This window comes from Numenius arquata, chromosome 1, assembly GCF_964106895.1.
Source record: "Numenius arquata chromosome 1, bNumArq3.hap1.1, whole genome shotgun sequence".
NCBI lineage: Eukaryota > Metazoa > Chordata > Aves > Charadriiformes > Scolopacidae > Numenius > Numenius arquata.
Window position 1 is genome coordinate 75,082,203 of NC_133576.1, and position 16,694 is coordinate 75,098,896.

Sequence of the window (16,694 nt, forward strand, 5' to 3'; positions counted from 1 at the left end):
TTTTCTGGACAATATTTTCAGATTTCACCTGTCTTCCTAACCAACTATGCGTGTTGTTACAAAAGCAAACAAGTGCATGCCCAAATAATCTAATTATCTGTTTACCCAGTTTGAAGATACAAGTACAGAAAACATCATTTTAAGGTTATAGAAAAACAATTATTTACATGTATAGTTAAGAGGTCAGTTTTGAAAGGTCAAGGTTTGCTAAAAGGTCAAAGGCCAAATACCATTTTATTAAAAAAACCCAAACCTATTCTGACTTAACGATACAGTGGCAAAGTGCACTATTTTATACACTCAAAAAAGCAAACAAAAATCTCTTTAAGTTGTACTGCACATCTCCTGAAATAAGAGCTTAACTACATATTCTGAAAGAGTCTTATAAAATGGCAACAGGAAGTAGTTTTGAGGTCTCAAACAGAAAAATGACTTTTGGAGATTTGAGAGCTGTATACAGTAGACAATCACATGAGAGCTGCCAACAGAAAAAAATGAAAGCCTAAAGGCCTCCAAGCGCAGTGGGTGGGCCCCTAAACTGGTTCTGGGATCACGTATGGGTATCTTGAAACTCTATACAAACATACAATATTTATAACTCTTAATTATATGCAGGAGCGAACATGAAAATGAATCACCTTTACCTACACAAGTGAACAGCATTGTGTAAGTTTTTCACACGTGCTTCATTTGGAATTGGTTCCAGCATTATACAGCCCACTTGCTCACACAATGAAAACCTCGCAGCGCCAGCACAGTATTTTTGTAAGCAGAGATACAGAGAAGAAAGCAGCTAGCACTAGAAAGTGAGGTCAATTGTTGTATCTCTGCAGCCATAATTTACCTTATTTCACAAAGCAGACGTATTGAAAAAATAGCATTCTCACAGCTTCAGTATAGAACTAAGTTTAAGGTTTCTTTCCTAGGGAATTTTTTCTATGACTATTGAAAAAGCTGGTTGTTTTTTCTGCAGAGGATTTAAAATTAACAAGCTTTGCAGGTAAAGATTACAAGTTTGTTTGCTTGTTTAAATATTAAGGCAATTTCCACCTCACTATATCTGCTTTCTGGTTCTTATTTACTGATATTTCCTTAGTCAAATCCTATACTCGGTTACCTCTTTCTATACTATACCAGAATTTTCAAAGAAAAGGCTTCTTAGTCTTAGTGACTTCGGTGATATCTACAACTCGCTGCTCAGCTAATAACAAAGTTGTAAGTGAGAGCAGCTAAGGCAAAGCATTTATAATTAAGCTATTCAAAAGTAAAACCTGCTACTTAAAATATTAAAGTACAATATGAAACAAGTAAAAAATGGAACTAAGAACCCTGTCAGAGACATAAATCTCCCCATTTGTATGGGTTGATTCTACTTGTTAGCAGTTAAGAGAGGCCACAAAATTGGAACATATTGGTATTTCAAATACACTGTAATACAAAATCCCAGCAAGTTATTCAGGTGCAAAAAATGAAATTAATAACTATAGAACAGCTTACCTCCCGAGATATGATCCCTGCTCTGCGTGCTCTACTTCCCAGAACAAAAGAGAATTCACTGACTTGTGCCAGTCCTGCTGAGACAATCCACTTGATATACTGGCTGGTCTTTGGAAGAATCAGAGAAAGCACAAGCACTGCCAAGACAAACTTTAAAAATTGGGGTTTTTGGGGGGTTGTTGTGGGTTTGGTTTTGGTTGTGTTTTTTTTTTAAATAAAAGTAGTGCAACAGATGAAATAGTACAATATTTGTAAGACACATAGCATCAAATACAATAATTCTGGACATAAACTAGAGGACTTCTAAATATGTCTTCTGTATTAATGTCAAAAGAGACAAATATACACTGCACAGTAGAAAGTAGTATCTTGTTTGCTATAATAAAAACACTAAATAACTTTGCCATAGATCCCAAGCTAACCAGACGTTTCTCCATGTGTAACTTATTTTTAATATCCTAAGAATATTGTACCAAACTGTATTCTAGTCAGCTCTTGCACAGAATTTTCATTACGGCATGCAGCACAAAGATTATTTAGACCATTAAAAGAGGAAAAAAAAAAAGAGGAAAAAAAAATACCTTCATTATGACCACGGACAACGTAAGGAATAGTAAGACTGTGAGTTCATATATTACAAATGTGGGAAAAACATGAAGTCCTGGGAGGAAAGAAAACAATATTTCAAAGTTTAAGGCCAAAATCTTACTATGATAATTTTCAGAGTTAATAATACATTTAATTGCAAGACTGAAAAACAAACAAACAAAAGCCTTAACGTACCTACCAACACTACCTACTTAATCATTAAAGCACCTCCTGCATTATCCAATCATTTTTCCTTTGGATAGGTTTAACACAAACAATATTCCCAATTGGGTTAAATTATATATGACCAATGCAGGAGCACTTCCATTTATAAATTCTCCTCTCTTCCGCACCGGTCAACAATCCAGAATCTGACTTGAAACACATGTCTAAGGAAAGCTATGAAAATACTGCAGGAAAACAATTCCATTGTTCTGCACAGTGATTGTAATATACACTTTTCTAGCTGTTTAAAATTTCTGTATGACATGGTAACAGACTATCCTGTGGGAGGAACATGATATCCAGTATTTGCACAGACTATAGCTACAACAGCAAACATAATTGTTTTGATCCCATGACCCTCACATGCAAACAGTGAAGGTCACCTGAACTGGAAGTCACTTAGACTGGAAATCAGGTAAAGTCATAAACCCCTGAGCATGGTCTAACAATTAAGGAATTATATAAACCCCCACTACTATGATGTTGGAGGGTTTCTTTTTTTTTTTTTTTGGGGTGGGGGGGTGGTGCTATTTGTCTTTTTTTTTTCCTTTACCCTTTTCTTCAATTTTGTGTAATTTTTATTTGGTAATTATATGAGGCAAGATAACAAGAACCATAAAGAGCACAGAAATTTAAAACTAAATCCTGCTAATATTAAACAGAAGAAAAAGAAGTATTTACTGGAGAAGTCCTGGAGTCACTGAGAAAGAATCTTACTCACAGCTGACTAAGTCCTTTTTTTCCTCCTAGGGTATAAGGAACTTCTGCAGGCAAACGTAACTGTGTATCTTTGGAAGTACATCCATTTTTCATAAAAGCTCTTAAAAAGAGGAACCAAAATAGTGGTGGTGCTCCTGATAAATCCATAATAGTTGGCAGTTCTCCAACCCAATTATTTCTGGTGAAGGACAAGAGTTTAACTTTCTGAAGCATGAGGCACGTAAATTGATGCTGTAACATCTTACTTTAATGCAAGACAAGTTTTCACTAATTTTCCCTGACCCACAGAGCTGCAGAGCCAGAAGAACTGTAGAGAACTAAGAGTCATCTTCTATTCCTGGGCACGCAAGAGAAGTTACTTGCAGTAACTTCATGACGTTTTGTCCATATCCATATTCCATTGTGGATAAAACCATATTTCAAGTACTTCAGATTTTTATACAAGTGCTACCCAGTCAGTGTGCACACACCCAGTTTTATTTCTTAATTTCCTTCCAACTACTGAAGTGCAAATGCACAAGACTATCAAAATAAGGGGAGAGACGGCAGAACAAGAGACACAAAAAAAAAAGAGATCCTCATGGGTGCACATATGCACACAGAGGAGCAAGTAGCTTCTGTTTTTATACTGTTTATCATGTGCACGTTGCTCGTTCACATACATGAAAAGCAACTAGAGAAATTTCAGCCTGTACCGATGTCGTGTTTGATAAGAGGGCCAACTCTGCCACATCTGGAATTGAAGATTTCGGAGGGAGGCTATAAAATGCAGCCCGATGCTCTCATCACAACTGGCTGATCTACCTTTTCAGTTCTGGAGAGCAGACAGGCAGTCTGAAGTTCATTTGGAACAGCCTCCCCGGTGTGAAGATTATTACTATATTCATAAAGAGCTGAGGCACAAACTACCAAACACTTCTACAGGAACCTGTGGAGGAAGTGTTTGCACTTGCTTGCAAGCAAGCCTAAACCTGTTACATACACTATTCTGAGCAAACAAACAAATATCCCAGCACACAGACGTGTTTTGGGGGAAATAAATCCCACCATAGTGGATTTCATTGTCATTACAGACCTTTGCCCCAGCCCAAGATGAAAACATAGGGTAAGGCCACAAGTCATATCAGACTGCTAATACAAGCAGATGAAACCTTCCTGACAACTCGAATGCCATCAGAAGGATTAACTTCATGCAGAAGGTACATGAATATGGGCATTTATTTCAGTGGTTTTAATCAGACTTTGTGACTAAGTTCAGGAGTCACTATGGGACTTGTTCTCTACAATGGGAGAAAAACTCCAACCAAATATTTCAAGAACTTCAGCACCATTATCAGGCAGCATGTGGCACGTTGGCCTGTCACCAATAGCTTGGATATCACTTTGGTACATTTTCAGAGAGCTGAGCATACGCCACGGGACTTCATTTCTAAACAGTGTTCTGCAATAAATGGAATGGAGGCCTTGGGGTGAAGGTGACCTTGCATCAACATCAAGCCAAAAAGCCCAGTTCACTCGTATAAGTTAGTCTGTGTTCTTCTGTGGATGGTAACAGGCAAGATTTTGCACATTCTTTTTATAAGTACTTTTTTCTTAAGAGGTAGACTCCCCTTCTCCCCCAATTAGACAGATTCCACCAATCTGCTGGATGGCTGCTAAACAGCATGTGAAGATTCAAATGCAGTCATGATAACATCCTGGAAGATCCAGCATCAAGAAAAGGAATTTTAGAGATCTTCGACGGCAAACAAGACTACAGAAACCAGAACTCTTTTGGTAAAATTGGAAGCCAGTAGAATTAATTCTGACACATCCTCAAGCCAGGACATCACACAGAAAAATCACATTAGTGATGCATTGGGATGCTGTATCTTCTGAGAGTCTTAATGAACCTAAGATCATAGCTTGCAAATGCAACAAATGCTACAGCCCTGGCTAGATTAAGTACCGACATTCATCTCCATGTTTCTGCAAAGGGGAAAGTCCTCTTCATTCTAACATCAGTTCTGAGAGCTCGAAACCTCCCAAGTTTCATTGCGTTCCATGCAGGAGGACAAAACAGTAGAGCTGGATGGATAAGGAGAAGGCGATGTACGTCACCAAATGAATTCCAGTTAGGATCTTCCTTCGATTTCTCTCAAATTCAACAGAAACGGTAAGAGGCTCATCAGAAAAACACTGTGTGTGTGTTTGTTCTGAACAGTGGTAGAGTTCTGAACAGTGATAGAGAGTGGTAAAGACCGCACTGTTAAAGGGCTTATCAGCATCTTGCATTCAAGGTCCACTGCTGACCACAGGATTTACCCAGAAGGGAAAACACGGAGCCTGGCAAGTGAGTACATCTGTACAGCACATTGGGGACTTTGTGAGTCCGTGTAAGTAATCTGCCTCCTCACCACTGGCAGATAGGGTCCTGATGCCCAATTACAAACTGTACGCCCTCTAGATTGATAAAAAATGAGATACTGGAGCTTCAGGAAAAAAAAAAAAAGTTAAACAGTCTATGCAAAGATGCCTTCCATCTTTCTAAAAAGCAATCAAAACAAAATCAAATGATGCAGAGGGGGAAGGTGAAGGATCTGAGTACGAGGTACCCAAACAGAAATTACAAAGTTTGTTCTCAAAATGTGGCTCTAAGGGATCAGTCCAGATGTGCTCTCAGAAATATCAGTGAGGACAGAAACTAACAGGAACTTTCTGAACTCGGCAGATAGCACAGAGAGCCAGAAAATTTGAAGACCACAGAGGCCTAAATGAATGTACAGATGGAGAGTAACTCAAAGTACAGCTATTAATGCCTAACTGCAAAGGTGTATTTTTCCCACAAAGGCACCCATGCACGAATTTGAAAGCAGTAGCATTACACAGGTCAAGCTAAGGGCAGGACCAGTGTTATAGATATTACACAAGCAGCTACTATTCAGCTCAGCTTTTAGGCACCAGAAGGATTTCTGTAGTGAGAACAGAAAAGCAGGCATTTAAGACAAGCAAAATAGGAACTAACTTTTCCAAATGACATATTTACAGTCAATTTTCAAGTAAGTAAAATTCTTCTATTTATTCCTTTATTCTAAAAGGAATGGAAATTATATTACTGCAGTGGTGTACCATACCACCTCAGGTTCTCAAGTGTTTCTGCTCTCTATAATATGGTGTTTGCTCCGTATAGCAACAAGCCTTCACTTAAGGCGGGGGGGGAAGGAGGGGGAGCGAAGAATCTTTTGTTGTGGCCTTTATATAATTTCACATAGTAAATCTGTATTTATAGATACATATCATTTGCATGTATATATAAGTAGAGAGGAAGCAAGAAGTCTTTTCTTACTAGGTTTCTTTTTAAGAAGTTTAAGGAATACTTTTTATCCTACTTGGGCTTCCTTTGCAACATCACATCACTTCTTTTTAAAACCTACCTCCTTGCCACCCCACAGAGCTTCCTGTTAACCACAAAATTTGAAAGTAATTAAAAGTAAAGGGGGAAGGGGAGGATAACGTTTATTTGTAAGGTTGTTTTGGTGGTTTGTTTATTTTTTGGTTTGCTTTTTTTTTTTTACAAGCAAGCATTGTTGCATTTTGTCAGCCTATTACGCAGCTCATTTTTCTGGTTTTTAGCTTACTCTTCTGAGGTAGGAATAACACCCATTTTCTGTAAAACCAAACAGACTGGTTATGCAATTTTCTGTCCCTTCTTGAAATTATAACAGTAGCAAGAGTTAAAAAGATTTTTTTTTTTTAAAATTCTGTAACAGAACTAGCCTTACAGTATAACATAGGCTATCTGGAGTGCTGCCAGCATGCCAACCGAGGTCTTGCTATTTTCTTGTACTGTACCAAAGTCTTACTTCCAGTCTTAATTTATGCAGTCACAAGAGTGTAGGACATTATTTTTCTTCAGTCCATTGTAAAATTAACTTTAGGCTTATAATTACTTGTCATGCTTTGTAACCCTGATAACGCTATTTGCTCCATCACCATCTTTACTAAAACACATGAACAACTCACAGGTGAGCATTTAGCAATTACTCATCCAACCTTGTCAGATTTATGGACCCAAGAGTTTTACCATGGCTTACCACTTTCCTCCCTTTATTCAAAAATAAGTTATTCAAGTAAACATATCTATTACTAAGCAACCTTACTGATCAGCACCTGCTATTGTCATGGGCTGGGTAAAACAAAAATCAAGACTAGCAAGTGTAACTATTGCCTTTTTATTTTGACAACCACCAGAAACAGTTTTAGTTTCTGTTATGAAAAAATGGGTATCAAACAGGTACATAAGGAAAGGCATTAAAATTATGCTGACGGGACTTCACTATTATCTGAATAAACATGTGGAGATAAAAAGAACGATTGAAAACTTAAAACTGAAAGAAAACCCAAGGTCTTGGAAAAAACCAAACCCAAAACCCCAAACCCTAAGGACTTTCTGAGTAAGCATGGTTTGAAGGAGGTTGGATTTGTTCATCGGGCCACATTCAAACACCCTATTTTAGACCTTGGAATACCCCCAAAATAGGACATGCATCTCCTATACAATGCAGAGGGAGAGCCAAGTGCTTTCACAGGGCCTGTCTCCTCATTCGCTGTACATAAGCACTTCAGGAACATGTTTCGGTTTCCTTTAGAGAAAGCATATTGGGGCATGCACGGACAGCTAGAGAATGTAGCTGTTCAAAATGAAGCTACTGATTGACTGTAAATATTCTCAGAGTTAACTTGTTTTGGATAACAAGCTCGATGAGTTACTCTCCTGGACTTAGGTATTGATGCTGCATTTCCATTGGCATTGAGGTAGTCTCTGATACACATCTTGTTCAATTATTTTTTTCCCTGTGTTGAGAACACACAGATCACCTTTTCCTAGCTAAAGAAACAAGATGCTATTAAAAAAAAAAAAAAAAAAAAGAGATCTGTTTCCATTATTATATCCTGCTTCTAGAGAAAACTAAGCCACAAGAACCTGAAATCTACTCTACCAATTGACTCAAAATAGTAATACAATTGTAGTATAAATTACAAATATAGCCACTGTGAAGATAGAATGTTTAAAAAAAAAAAAAACCCAAAAAAGAACCCAACACCCAAACAAAATCCTTTTCCCCTTAAAATTTTTAGTTACATGCTTTAAATAGTGTGAATTCAGAATTAACAATGAAAAACTGACATTAAAACAAGAACTGAGAGTACAACATGGAAATTGCTTATGAAAATGAATGTTACATTTAAAAATATTAGCAAAGGCAAACGAATACTGTGGTCAGTTAATAATTTATTATTTTAACCAAATAAAATCTACCTCCTCCCCCCAGTTTGTAGACACCATTTTTCTTTCCTCCCCCATGTTTGCTAGGTTAACACTACTTTTTAAGTACGTTTTCTTAGTAGTTACCTATGGACGCAAAGAAAATGATGGCAAGAAAGTCACGTATTGGTTCAATACAGGACATAATCTCCTCAGAAACCATGTGACCCTGAGAAGAGATCAGAGCTCCGGCTAAGAAGCATCCCAGCTCCATTGAAACATCCAACAGCTCTGTGATCTGTCAAGGAATAACAGAGAATCTATTGCTGTTCTCTAGCCCTGAGTGACTTTATATACCATTTCACAGTGAAATTATAAAACTGCACATTATACCAAATGTAGGAAATTGCTATGTCTTTATGCAAGTTCAACAACAAATAGAATTCAGTTTATTTATTTCAATATTCTGCAGTATGGTGGTTATACAAAAGACTCACAAAACCAGTTTTCCCTCCATGTTACCTCCTTCCCCACAAAAACAAAAATAAATGTCTTAATCTACATTGTAATGCTTTGTGTCACTCTTAGGGATAGCTTCAGATTTCACAAAACCGAGAAAGACTATAACAGCTTCGGAGACAGGATTACATAATACATTGCGGCTGTGAAATAAAGCAGTAAGAACAGCATATTTTCCAGCTGTCAAACAAGGGGAAAAAATAAAAATCAAAGCTTACAATTTGGGAGAATAGTCTCAATTTAGCAGAAATCCCAGGCATAAATTACATTTTATTATTGTAAATTGGACTTAAAATGTGCCTGTGTGCTTTACTGAATAGGGATGCATTTAAGCATGTGAAGTAAACTGCTGAAATGAAGCACGATATTTATTTGAAAGACTTCACATTGCTTCCTTCTTTTTTTATTATTTGAATACAGTACTAGAGGGAAGAAGTGAGACACATGTAAAGAAACTGAACTAAAACGAAAGCAACTGCTTAAGGCAATGCTCAGAACATTAAAAAAAAAATAAGCAGCACTTTTAGTCGGCATAAAGTATGTTTTAAAATAATTACTTTAAAATCATGCTCCTGCCGACGGTCATCTTACTGAGAAAGGGCAATGCTATTAATATTAATAGAACATTTAAAACTGAAGACTTATTTCCATATTAATTTAGATTAAGCAACAATACACCATAGTACATTTATGGACAACATTCATCATATCTTGAATGGTGTTACACTGCAAGGTATGAAGCTAAAACTCAAGTGACTTGAAATGAATGGAGGAGAGCAAAAGACACAATAAACAAGTCTCCAAGCTATGCATAAAATGCTACCTAAAAATAAACCCCAGACTTTTTTGTATTGAAGTATTAATGTCTGAATTCTCATGACATAACTCCGTTTGTGCTAACGGGCCGTAATTTATTGCAAGACATTTAAGAAAACAAATTGGTTCTGTCAGCTAATGCAAATAGTTGCTGATCAGGCAAAACCAACAAAATAACATTATAATGTTACTCTCATTTTAAAACAAAAAGAAATTTCAGTGCCTTTCACCACAATTTGAAATTGTAAGAGGGAAGAAGGAAATATACATAAAAGGCTTTAAAACCATCAAAAGATAGGTAATATTAAGGAAACAATTATGAATAGGAAATATGTAAGTTCTTCTCAATCACATATTAGTTGTTTTAAGTGTCACCACCTCTTGAGTATGGTTAAGATTCAATATAGTCTCTTTAAAGAAAGCTGGAAGTATTCTTACTACTCAGCTATAATTCCCCCACATTTAAGTGTTATCAGCTATAACAGAGCTCCAGATCAAAACTTTTATAGCTAATATTTTAAGTATTCCCATGTACATGGTCAGGCTACCATGTAAGAAGGGATTTAGCATCTCTTGTATCAGAATTGCACGATACTCAATTGTTATGAGAATCGCTATTCAAGCAAGGAGCAATTTAAGTAAAGAAGGAAACATGCTTGTTCAGAAAGCATCAGACATAACTGGAGCAAACTGTAAGTCCCTCTGGGTTTGCTCCCACAGCATAAAAAGTGAATTCCATTCCTTCACTCTACGGCAAGCTAAGTATGAGCTCAAGGGCCTGGTATATAAAAAAAGAAGTTTTGCTAATTTTTGTCTGCTCTCTAGGTACTACACAGCTTCAGGTCTACAAAATCTATAGGTCACTTCACACACAGAAAAGTGTTAAGTGGATGAAGGGGCAAGAAAAAAAAACAAAGATTACATTATTTGCTAAACCTCATCTCCCCTCCTCTTCAAGATTTATGACTCTCTTTACTATTCCCACCCTGGTCTCTGGTTGCCCAATAATATTACCAATAAGTGGACACATTTCCTCAACTAAATCTATAGCATCAAGGTTTATTAAATATAATGAGTGGGCATGCGCACAAACACCGGAGAGGGTTTATTTACTGGCAGGAAGGCACTCTCAGCAAAATTTCTCATATAAGCAAAACTTGTAAAGTATTTCGCATTTAGTATTCCCTCTCTACTTGCATCATTTTTAATGTTTTGCCTTTACCAAACAGGACTCTAACAATTACTAATCCCTGGGCTCTGCAGTATCTATTTCCCAACTCCTACATTACAGAAAGCTTTTTCAATCAAAATTAAATGAAAAGTTTTGTTAAATTACATGTTTTTCCCAGGACAATTTAGTTTTCAGTTGCTTTCAAAGGTCCCATTTCACTCTAATTCAGAGAAGATTGCTTTGCTTTCACTAGAATATTGGATTTTTATGTTCAAATGTTCTACCACAGCAATAAGTAAAAGAAATAAACATTACTGCTATAACATGTTCCAGTTGAATTTCAACCATTTGTTCAGCAGTTGTTTTTGCCTATATTCTCTAATGTGTATCTTATTGCTCATCTTTAATCATCATAGAAGCTTAATGAATAAGGTAAGTCAGTAAAATTAAAGAAATCCCTGATGGAAATAAACATTATTAGAACTTCAGGCCTTAATAATTTAAATCTGCTCCAGAGTAAAGAGGTGAATTCTAAGCTTGCATTTTAAAGAAGTAAAGCTTTAACAGAAATGGAAACAATTTTTAATTGGTCTTGCAAAAACTCCATCTCAACTGTATTTTATTAAAAAATTAACTACAATATTTGAGATTACAGTTCTTCCTTAATATTCTCCTTTTCATCGATAGAAAAGAATTCATAAGCAGGTGATGAGCCATTGAGAAGTACTCCAGGCAGACAAGGAATGACATTCCTAATACACTGCAGGAAAAAGTATGGACATTTTCATATATAAAGTACTGCAATAACATAGCTATATTTTCTTTTCATCTTTCTGGTAGGTAAAGCAAGCTGGCAATTTTCCCCCCATTTGCTTCCATCGTCCCAGGTCAACCATAAGGCAGTCAAACTGGAAGCCACTTATCCCACCCGCCTATGTGTATGCACAGTCCTATAAACACATAAATGTAACTGCTATCCTTCTTGTCAGGTCATGTTTTTTTCTTTTCCAATTCTTTAGTAACATTTAGCAACATAGTTTTAAAACATAACAAAACTGACCACTGTTGTCCTGCAGATATCTGATACAGCAATTCATTATCAGGATAGTGTTTAAAAAATTTTCCTTGTAATGTTTTTGTACATACAGAACATGAGAAAAGCAACACCAGTGAACATGCTGGCTGACTTGCAACATGTTCTTCAGCTCATTGCACTCTATAGCTGGACCTAAAAGTACCCATTCGGCCATCAATCCTAACTGGTCGCATTTAAAATCATAAGCTAAATTTGCTCTTTATGTTGTGACTCAGGAGAAGAGTTCCCCAATTTAAAAAATAATAATAATAATAGCAGTATCTGCATAACTCAAAGCTTGAAAAGGAGTTGCTGAAAGTGCAATAATGATCTCCTGAACCTTTGTTACAGGTGACAAGGTACATGATTGAAAGATGTACAACTGTGTCTCAAAGTCAGGTAGCCTTTCATAGGGTTGGCACTTGACACAATCCTTGCCCTGATGTGCCTAACTAGTTAAGGGAAAAAAGGGGAGGAGGAATTTCAGTTACTTCTGAGAATATCTGGGAACAGAACAAGGAATCTTAAGCTCCAAATCTTGGTAAAATATCTCATATTTGAGATTTGTTGCATCTCTCAAATTAGTTTATCAAGATGTATTTAGATCCTGTTTCAGATTTAACATGTTGCAACGTTATCCAAGTGAGCCAAACAGTTCAGAAATGCACAAAAGTCACTTCCATACAGAAAGTTCCTTCACCTGACAAGGATAATCCCTACATCAAAATTGCTTACTCACACTGCAGTTATTTCTGTCCTATCCTCCCTCTTGCTTTCCCATATAGAATTTGCCCTTATCGGCAGAGAAATGGCAATTCTTGTTTAATTAGTCATCTGAGATTTTCAAACACAGGAAACAAGTAAAATAAAGTTTATATATAATGTGCGTTACATGTGCTAGTGTTACAGATGGACCCTGAGACAGGATAAACTTAGGTGGACCCTGGAAATTCAGTCAACACTGAAGCATGTAACAAGTAACTGTATGCATGAAGCAGAAACACCATATCATTCCCACCCTCTTTGTCACATATTGGAAAGGATGTGGCCTGCAGAATAACTCAGTTAAAATATTTTGTTTAAAAACATCTCTCCAGTATTCTAAATGGAGCTGCAGAGTTATCTTTGGTTAAGGCCACTAGAATATGCACACCCTTAATTCCTCCCTCTACAAATTCAAAAGCTTTTTTAGAATTACACCAGTATGGAAAATTCTGTGATTGCAGATAATTATTCAGTGTCAGTGAATATCAAGCATCTCAACTGGTTTACTGAGGTTACATGCAGTATCCTTTGTACTATTCCCTTTGATGCATTATTTATCAACTTTAAAAGGAAAACTGCTTTCACTTAAAGTACACAAAATATTTGCTCCATCACAAATGCTTCCCATGCTGAAGCAGCATTCTTTTTTGCAGTACGAATCCAACACACTCAAACACATTCTCCCCCAGGTTTGTATACACACATGTATTATATAAAATCATGTGGACAAACTCCTTGTACATGTGACACGTGGTTTGGGCACAATATGCCAAATTCAGTCAGATCAATCTATGTAGGCCGCATTTTTAATGAAATTAAGTCTCCTTCTAGATACCATAGTGTTTTATGCAACTTTTGTGGTTTGGTTGTTGTTTTTTGTTGAAGTTGCTCTACAAATGTTATGCCTGTTTGTAAAAAGTAAAAACGAGTAACTAGTTTTGTTCCTTCTCTTATTAGATGGCACTATTGATTGGAATATGAATAGCTGTTTAGAGGGATGGCATTTTTAACCTATACAATAGAAATAAACAAATTGTAAAGCTATGCTCTTACTAACTTCTTTCTTGACTTTCTTCCTTAAGGAGGTCAGCTTTCTCTGTTGGACTTCTAATAATTAAGCAAATACCCCTAGAAAAAAGGCACATGTACAGGAACTTTTTGGGATAGTTTTTCTCAAAGAACATAATCTCTACATCCAGGATAATGGAGTTTCAAACCCACAACGCTATCAGCGACTGTCACATTCTGTTCTCCAGCAGAATAGTTTTTCAGAGGGCTGAAAAGCGAGACAGAAACAAATAGAAGGAAGATTCAGAGGAAAATGAACCAAACCCAAAAGGGCTATCAACAACTATGAACCTTGAGGCATTTCTCTACTTCCTCAATTTCATCCCAAACTGCCACAGAAAAAGTATTTTACAATGAAAACCATGTTGATAATCTGCTATTGAAAAGAAACTTTTGAGCAAATGTCAATTAGCTATTATCAGTATCTCAAAACCCATCCTAAATTATTTTCAAATCTATAAAGTAGCCCAAAATTAAAACTGGAATCATGATTCTCTAACTGGCTATTAAAAGTTGTCAGCAGTTGAGTAAGAAGAGATAAAATTTGAATGTTAGTCATCTATGCTGTAATGCATGAATCATCGGTGCATTTGGGGTTTGTTTTAAAACATTTTAAAAACAATTAACTACAGAGGTACATGGATATGCAATAACAGTAAATGCAATGGCTTTTGTGATACTGATGCAGTAAACTACCACATGTATCAAAATGCTTTATGAATTTAAAAGATTACCGTTAACATAAGGAAGATGAATGCAGTTATTCCTAGAATGAGGATTTCTTTATTCCCTTTGCTTTCTGCATGCAACTTGCGATAATACGGTCCTATGAGATAAGTCTTTATAACAAGACATAGAAGAAAAACAGCAGCCAGAGAAAAGAGAATTTGGCCAATCAGTATCAGTATTCGCAGTATTTCCTTAAAAATGCTGAAAGAGAAGAACAAACAAAACATTTCTTTCAAGTGCTCTCATGCCTCCCAACCAGTTCCCCTTAAGTGAAAAGATCTAATTCCACAGATGTTCAAAACTGAGTAGCTACAGTAAGATATTTAGCTACATTAGTAAATAAGATGAATACTGTAACCGCTGAGTGCCCAGCAATCTCTTCGACAACTTAGAATTTACTTCCATCTTGACTCAAAAAGATTTTGTTGATTGATCTTCAAGGTAAGCCATCAGGCTTAATAATGCTATCACACAGTCTTTGACAAAAATACATCTTGAGGGAATAAAGTGACTGAAGAAATTAACTTTTTTTTTTTTTTTACAGTAACAAACTTTTCACTACAAATTTTAAGTACTGGACAGGACTACGACAGCTGGAGCAGAAAGAATATCCTTATACAACATGACAAGTACAAAGAGTAAAGGGAACTCACAGAACAGAGTGCATATTTTTCACAGAACTGACATTAACTGTAGCACTCTCATATTCATATATTCAATATACATACTAATTAGAAGGGGGTGAGGGTAATATACGTACAATAATTTTTTTTTACCTGGAATATGTGCTCACTCCTGCTTGAATAAGTGTAGGCATGACAGCTATAAATAAACCAAGCTGCACATCCTGCATCACCAACATGCCAAGCAGTACGCTACTGTAGTCAATATCCCCTGCACACCAACAAAGCAGTCATGGAAACGTTCATCAGAATCTACGAATGCTTACGGTGCTCAGAAATCTAGAAATGTCTTAATCAAATGGAGGCTATGTATAGTTCTCAACAGAGTAAGGTCATTCAAAGCCTTCCGTTTGTTCTTTTTGCCCCCACCAGTAAGTAAATTAAAATATACATAAATAAAGATATATTAAAAATACAAACAAATTGTTATACAATAAAAATATAGACTTTGCTTAATGGTTAAGCACTAGTTGTGCATTTACTGGAACTCCTTTACTGAAAACATGTATGTCTGCTGTTCTTAAGACTGTAAGAGTCAGCACATGTAAAATAAACGCTTTGAATTTAGGCATTAGAATATGAATATTCTAGGGGGTGGGGATAACTTTATTGCAGTATGTATGAGGGAGGTTTAAGTGGAAGAAAGCAGGATGGCAAAACTTCTGAAAGGAAACATTTAGACATCTTTGAGAAGCTAGCAATATGGTACTTGAAGGTACTTATTTGAAGAGCTGTTAGCTATGCAAGACTACTTGAGCTGGTCTTAGTTTGCTGAAGAAGGATGCGAATTATTTCAGTTAGCCTTTCTGCCCTGATGACAGACTGGTAGTAATGGTCTAACCTGGTCACCTCTTAAAAAGCACAAGGATTCCAGACCCTCAGTGAAGTCCATTCTTAACATGGAGAGTACCGATTGGGCTACACTGTGTTTCTCCAAAGAGGACTGGCCATGCAAATAGCAGGCTCACCTCATAACAAGAACACACACAACACTGTCCAGTGCTGCAGGAGGATGATCACTTGTAAACCAAACTTAACAGTGGTTTTTGTTTTGTTTCGTTTCATTTTTTAACTAGTTTCTCTCGTAATACTACAAAGTCAACTTCTTTCCATTTTGACCGTAGATGCTACAGCAGTACATATTTAAAATCATACTTACCTTCTTTATCACCTCGAACACTACCTGCAAGAAATCTTGACACCAATGGCGTGCTTGATAAAGATAAACAAGTGGAAATGAAGACACTTTGTGTTGGTCTAATTTGGAGCAAATGCCCCCATAGTAAACCAAAGGCAATCATCAGAACCGTCATGTAGCAAGGTCCTTGCAAAGATATTTTCCATACCTTGGGAAGAAAACAAGTTCTTATGATAAAGTCTGATGGCACTTTTCTCACCGATAAGTTATGATGATTTTCAGCAAAAATAAGCAGCTAAAGATGCACGATTTCTGACTGCAGTGCTGGGCCATAGAATTAATGGGCTGTCATCCTATACATCCTAAAACTCTTAAGTTATTATGCCTAGTAGATAATATTCTATGCCAGAAGGCTCATTACTAGAAATTAGGTAAATTTACCAGAGCTCACAGGC

The 16,694-nt window shown here is 36.5% G+C and overlaps 1 protein-coding gene across 1 annotated transcript in view; it reads right to left on the bottom strand.

Annotated features, from left to right (window-relative positions):
* Window positions 1-16,694, bottom strand: part of TMCO3 (transmembrane and coiled-coil domains 3) — a 30,805-nt gene that overhangs the window by 1,232 nt on the left and 12,879 nt on the right. Inside the window, exons 6-11 of the mRNA XM_074148718.1 lie at window positions 16,261-16,447; window positions 15,195-15,312; window positions 14,424-14,619; window positions 8,423-8,573; window positions 2,079-2,158; window positions 1,498-1,647 (exon numbers count right to left, since the gene is read on the bottom strand). Of these exons, the coding sequence (XP_074004819.1) occupies window positions 1,498-1,647; window positions 2,079-2,158; window positions 8,423-8,573; window positions 14,424-14,619; window positions 15,195-15,312; window positions 16,261-16,447 (882 nt within the window). The remainder of the gene's footprint in view (window positions 1-1,497; window positions 1,648-2,078; window positions 2,159-8,422; window positions 8,574-14,423; window positions 14,620-15,194; window positions 15,313-16,260; window positions 16,448-16,694) is intronic.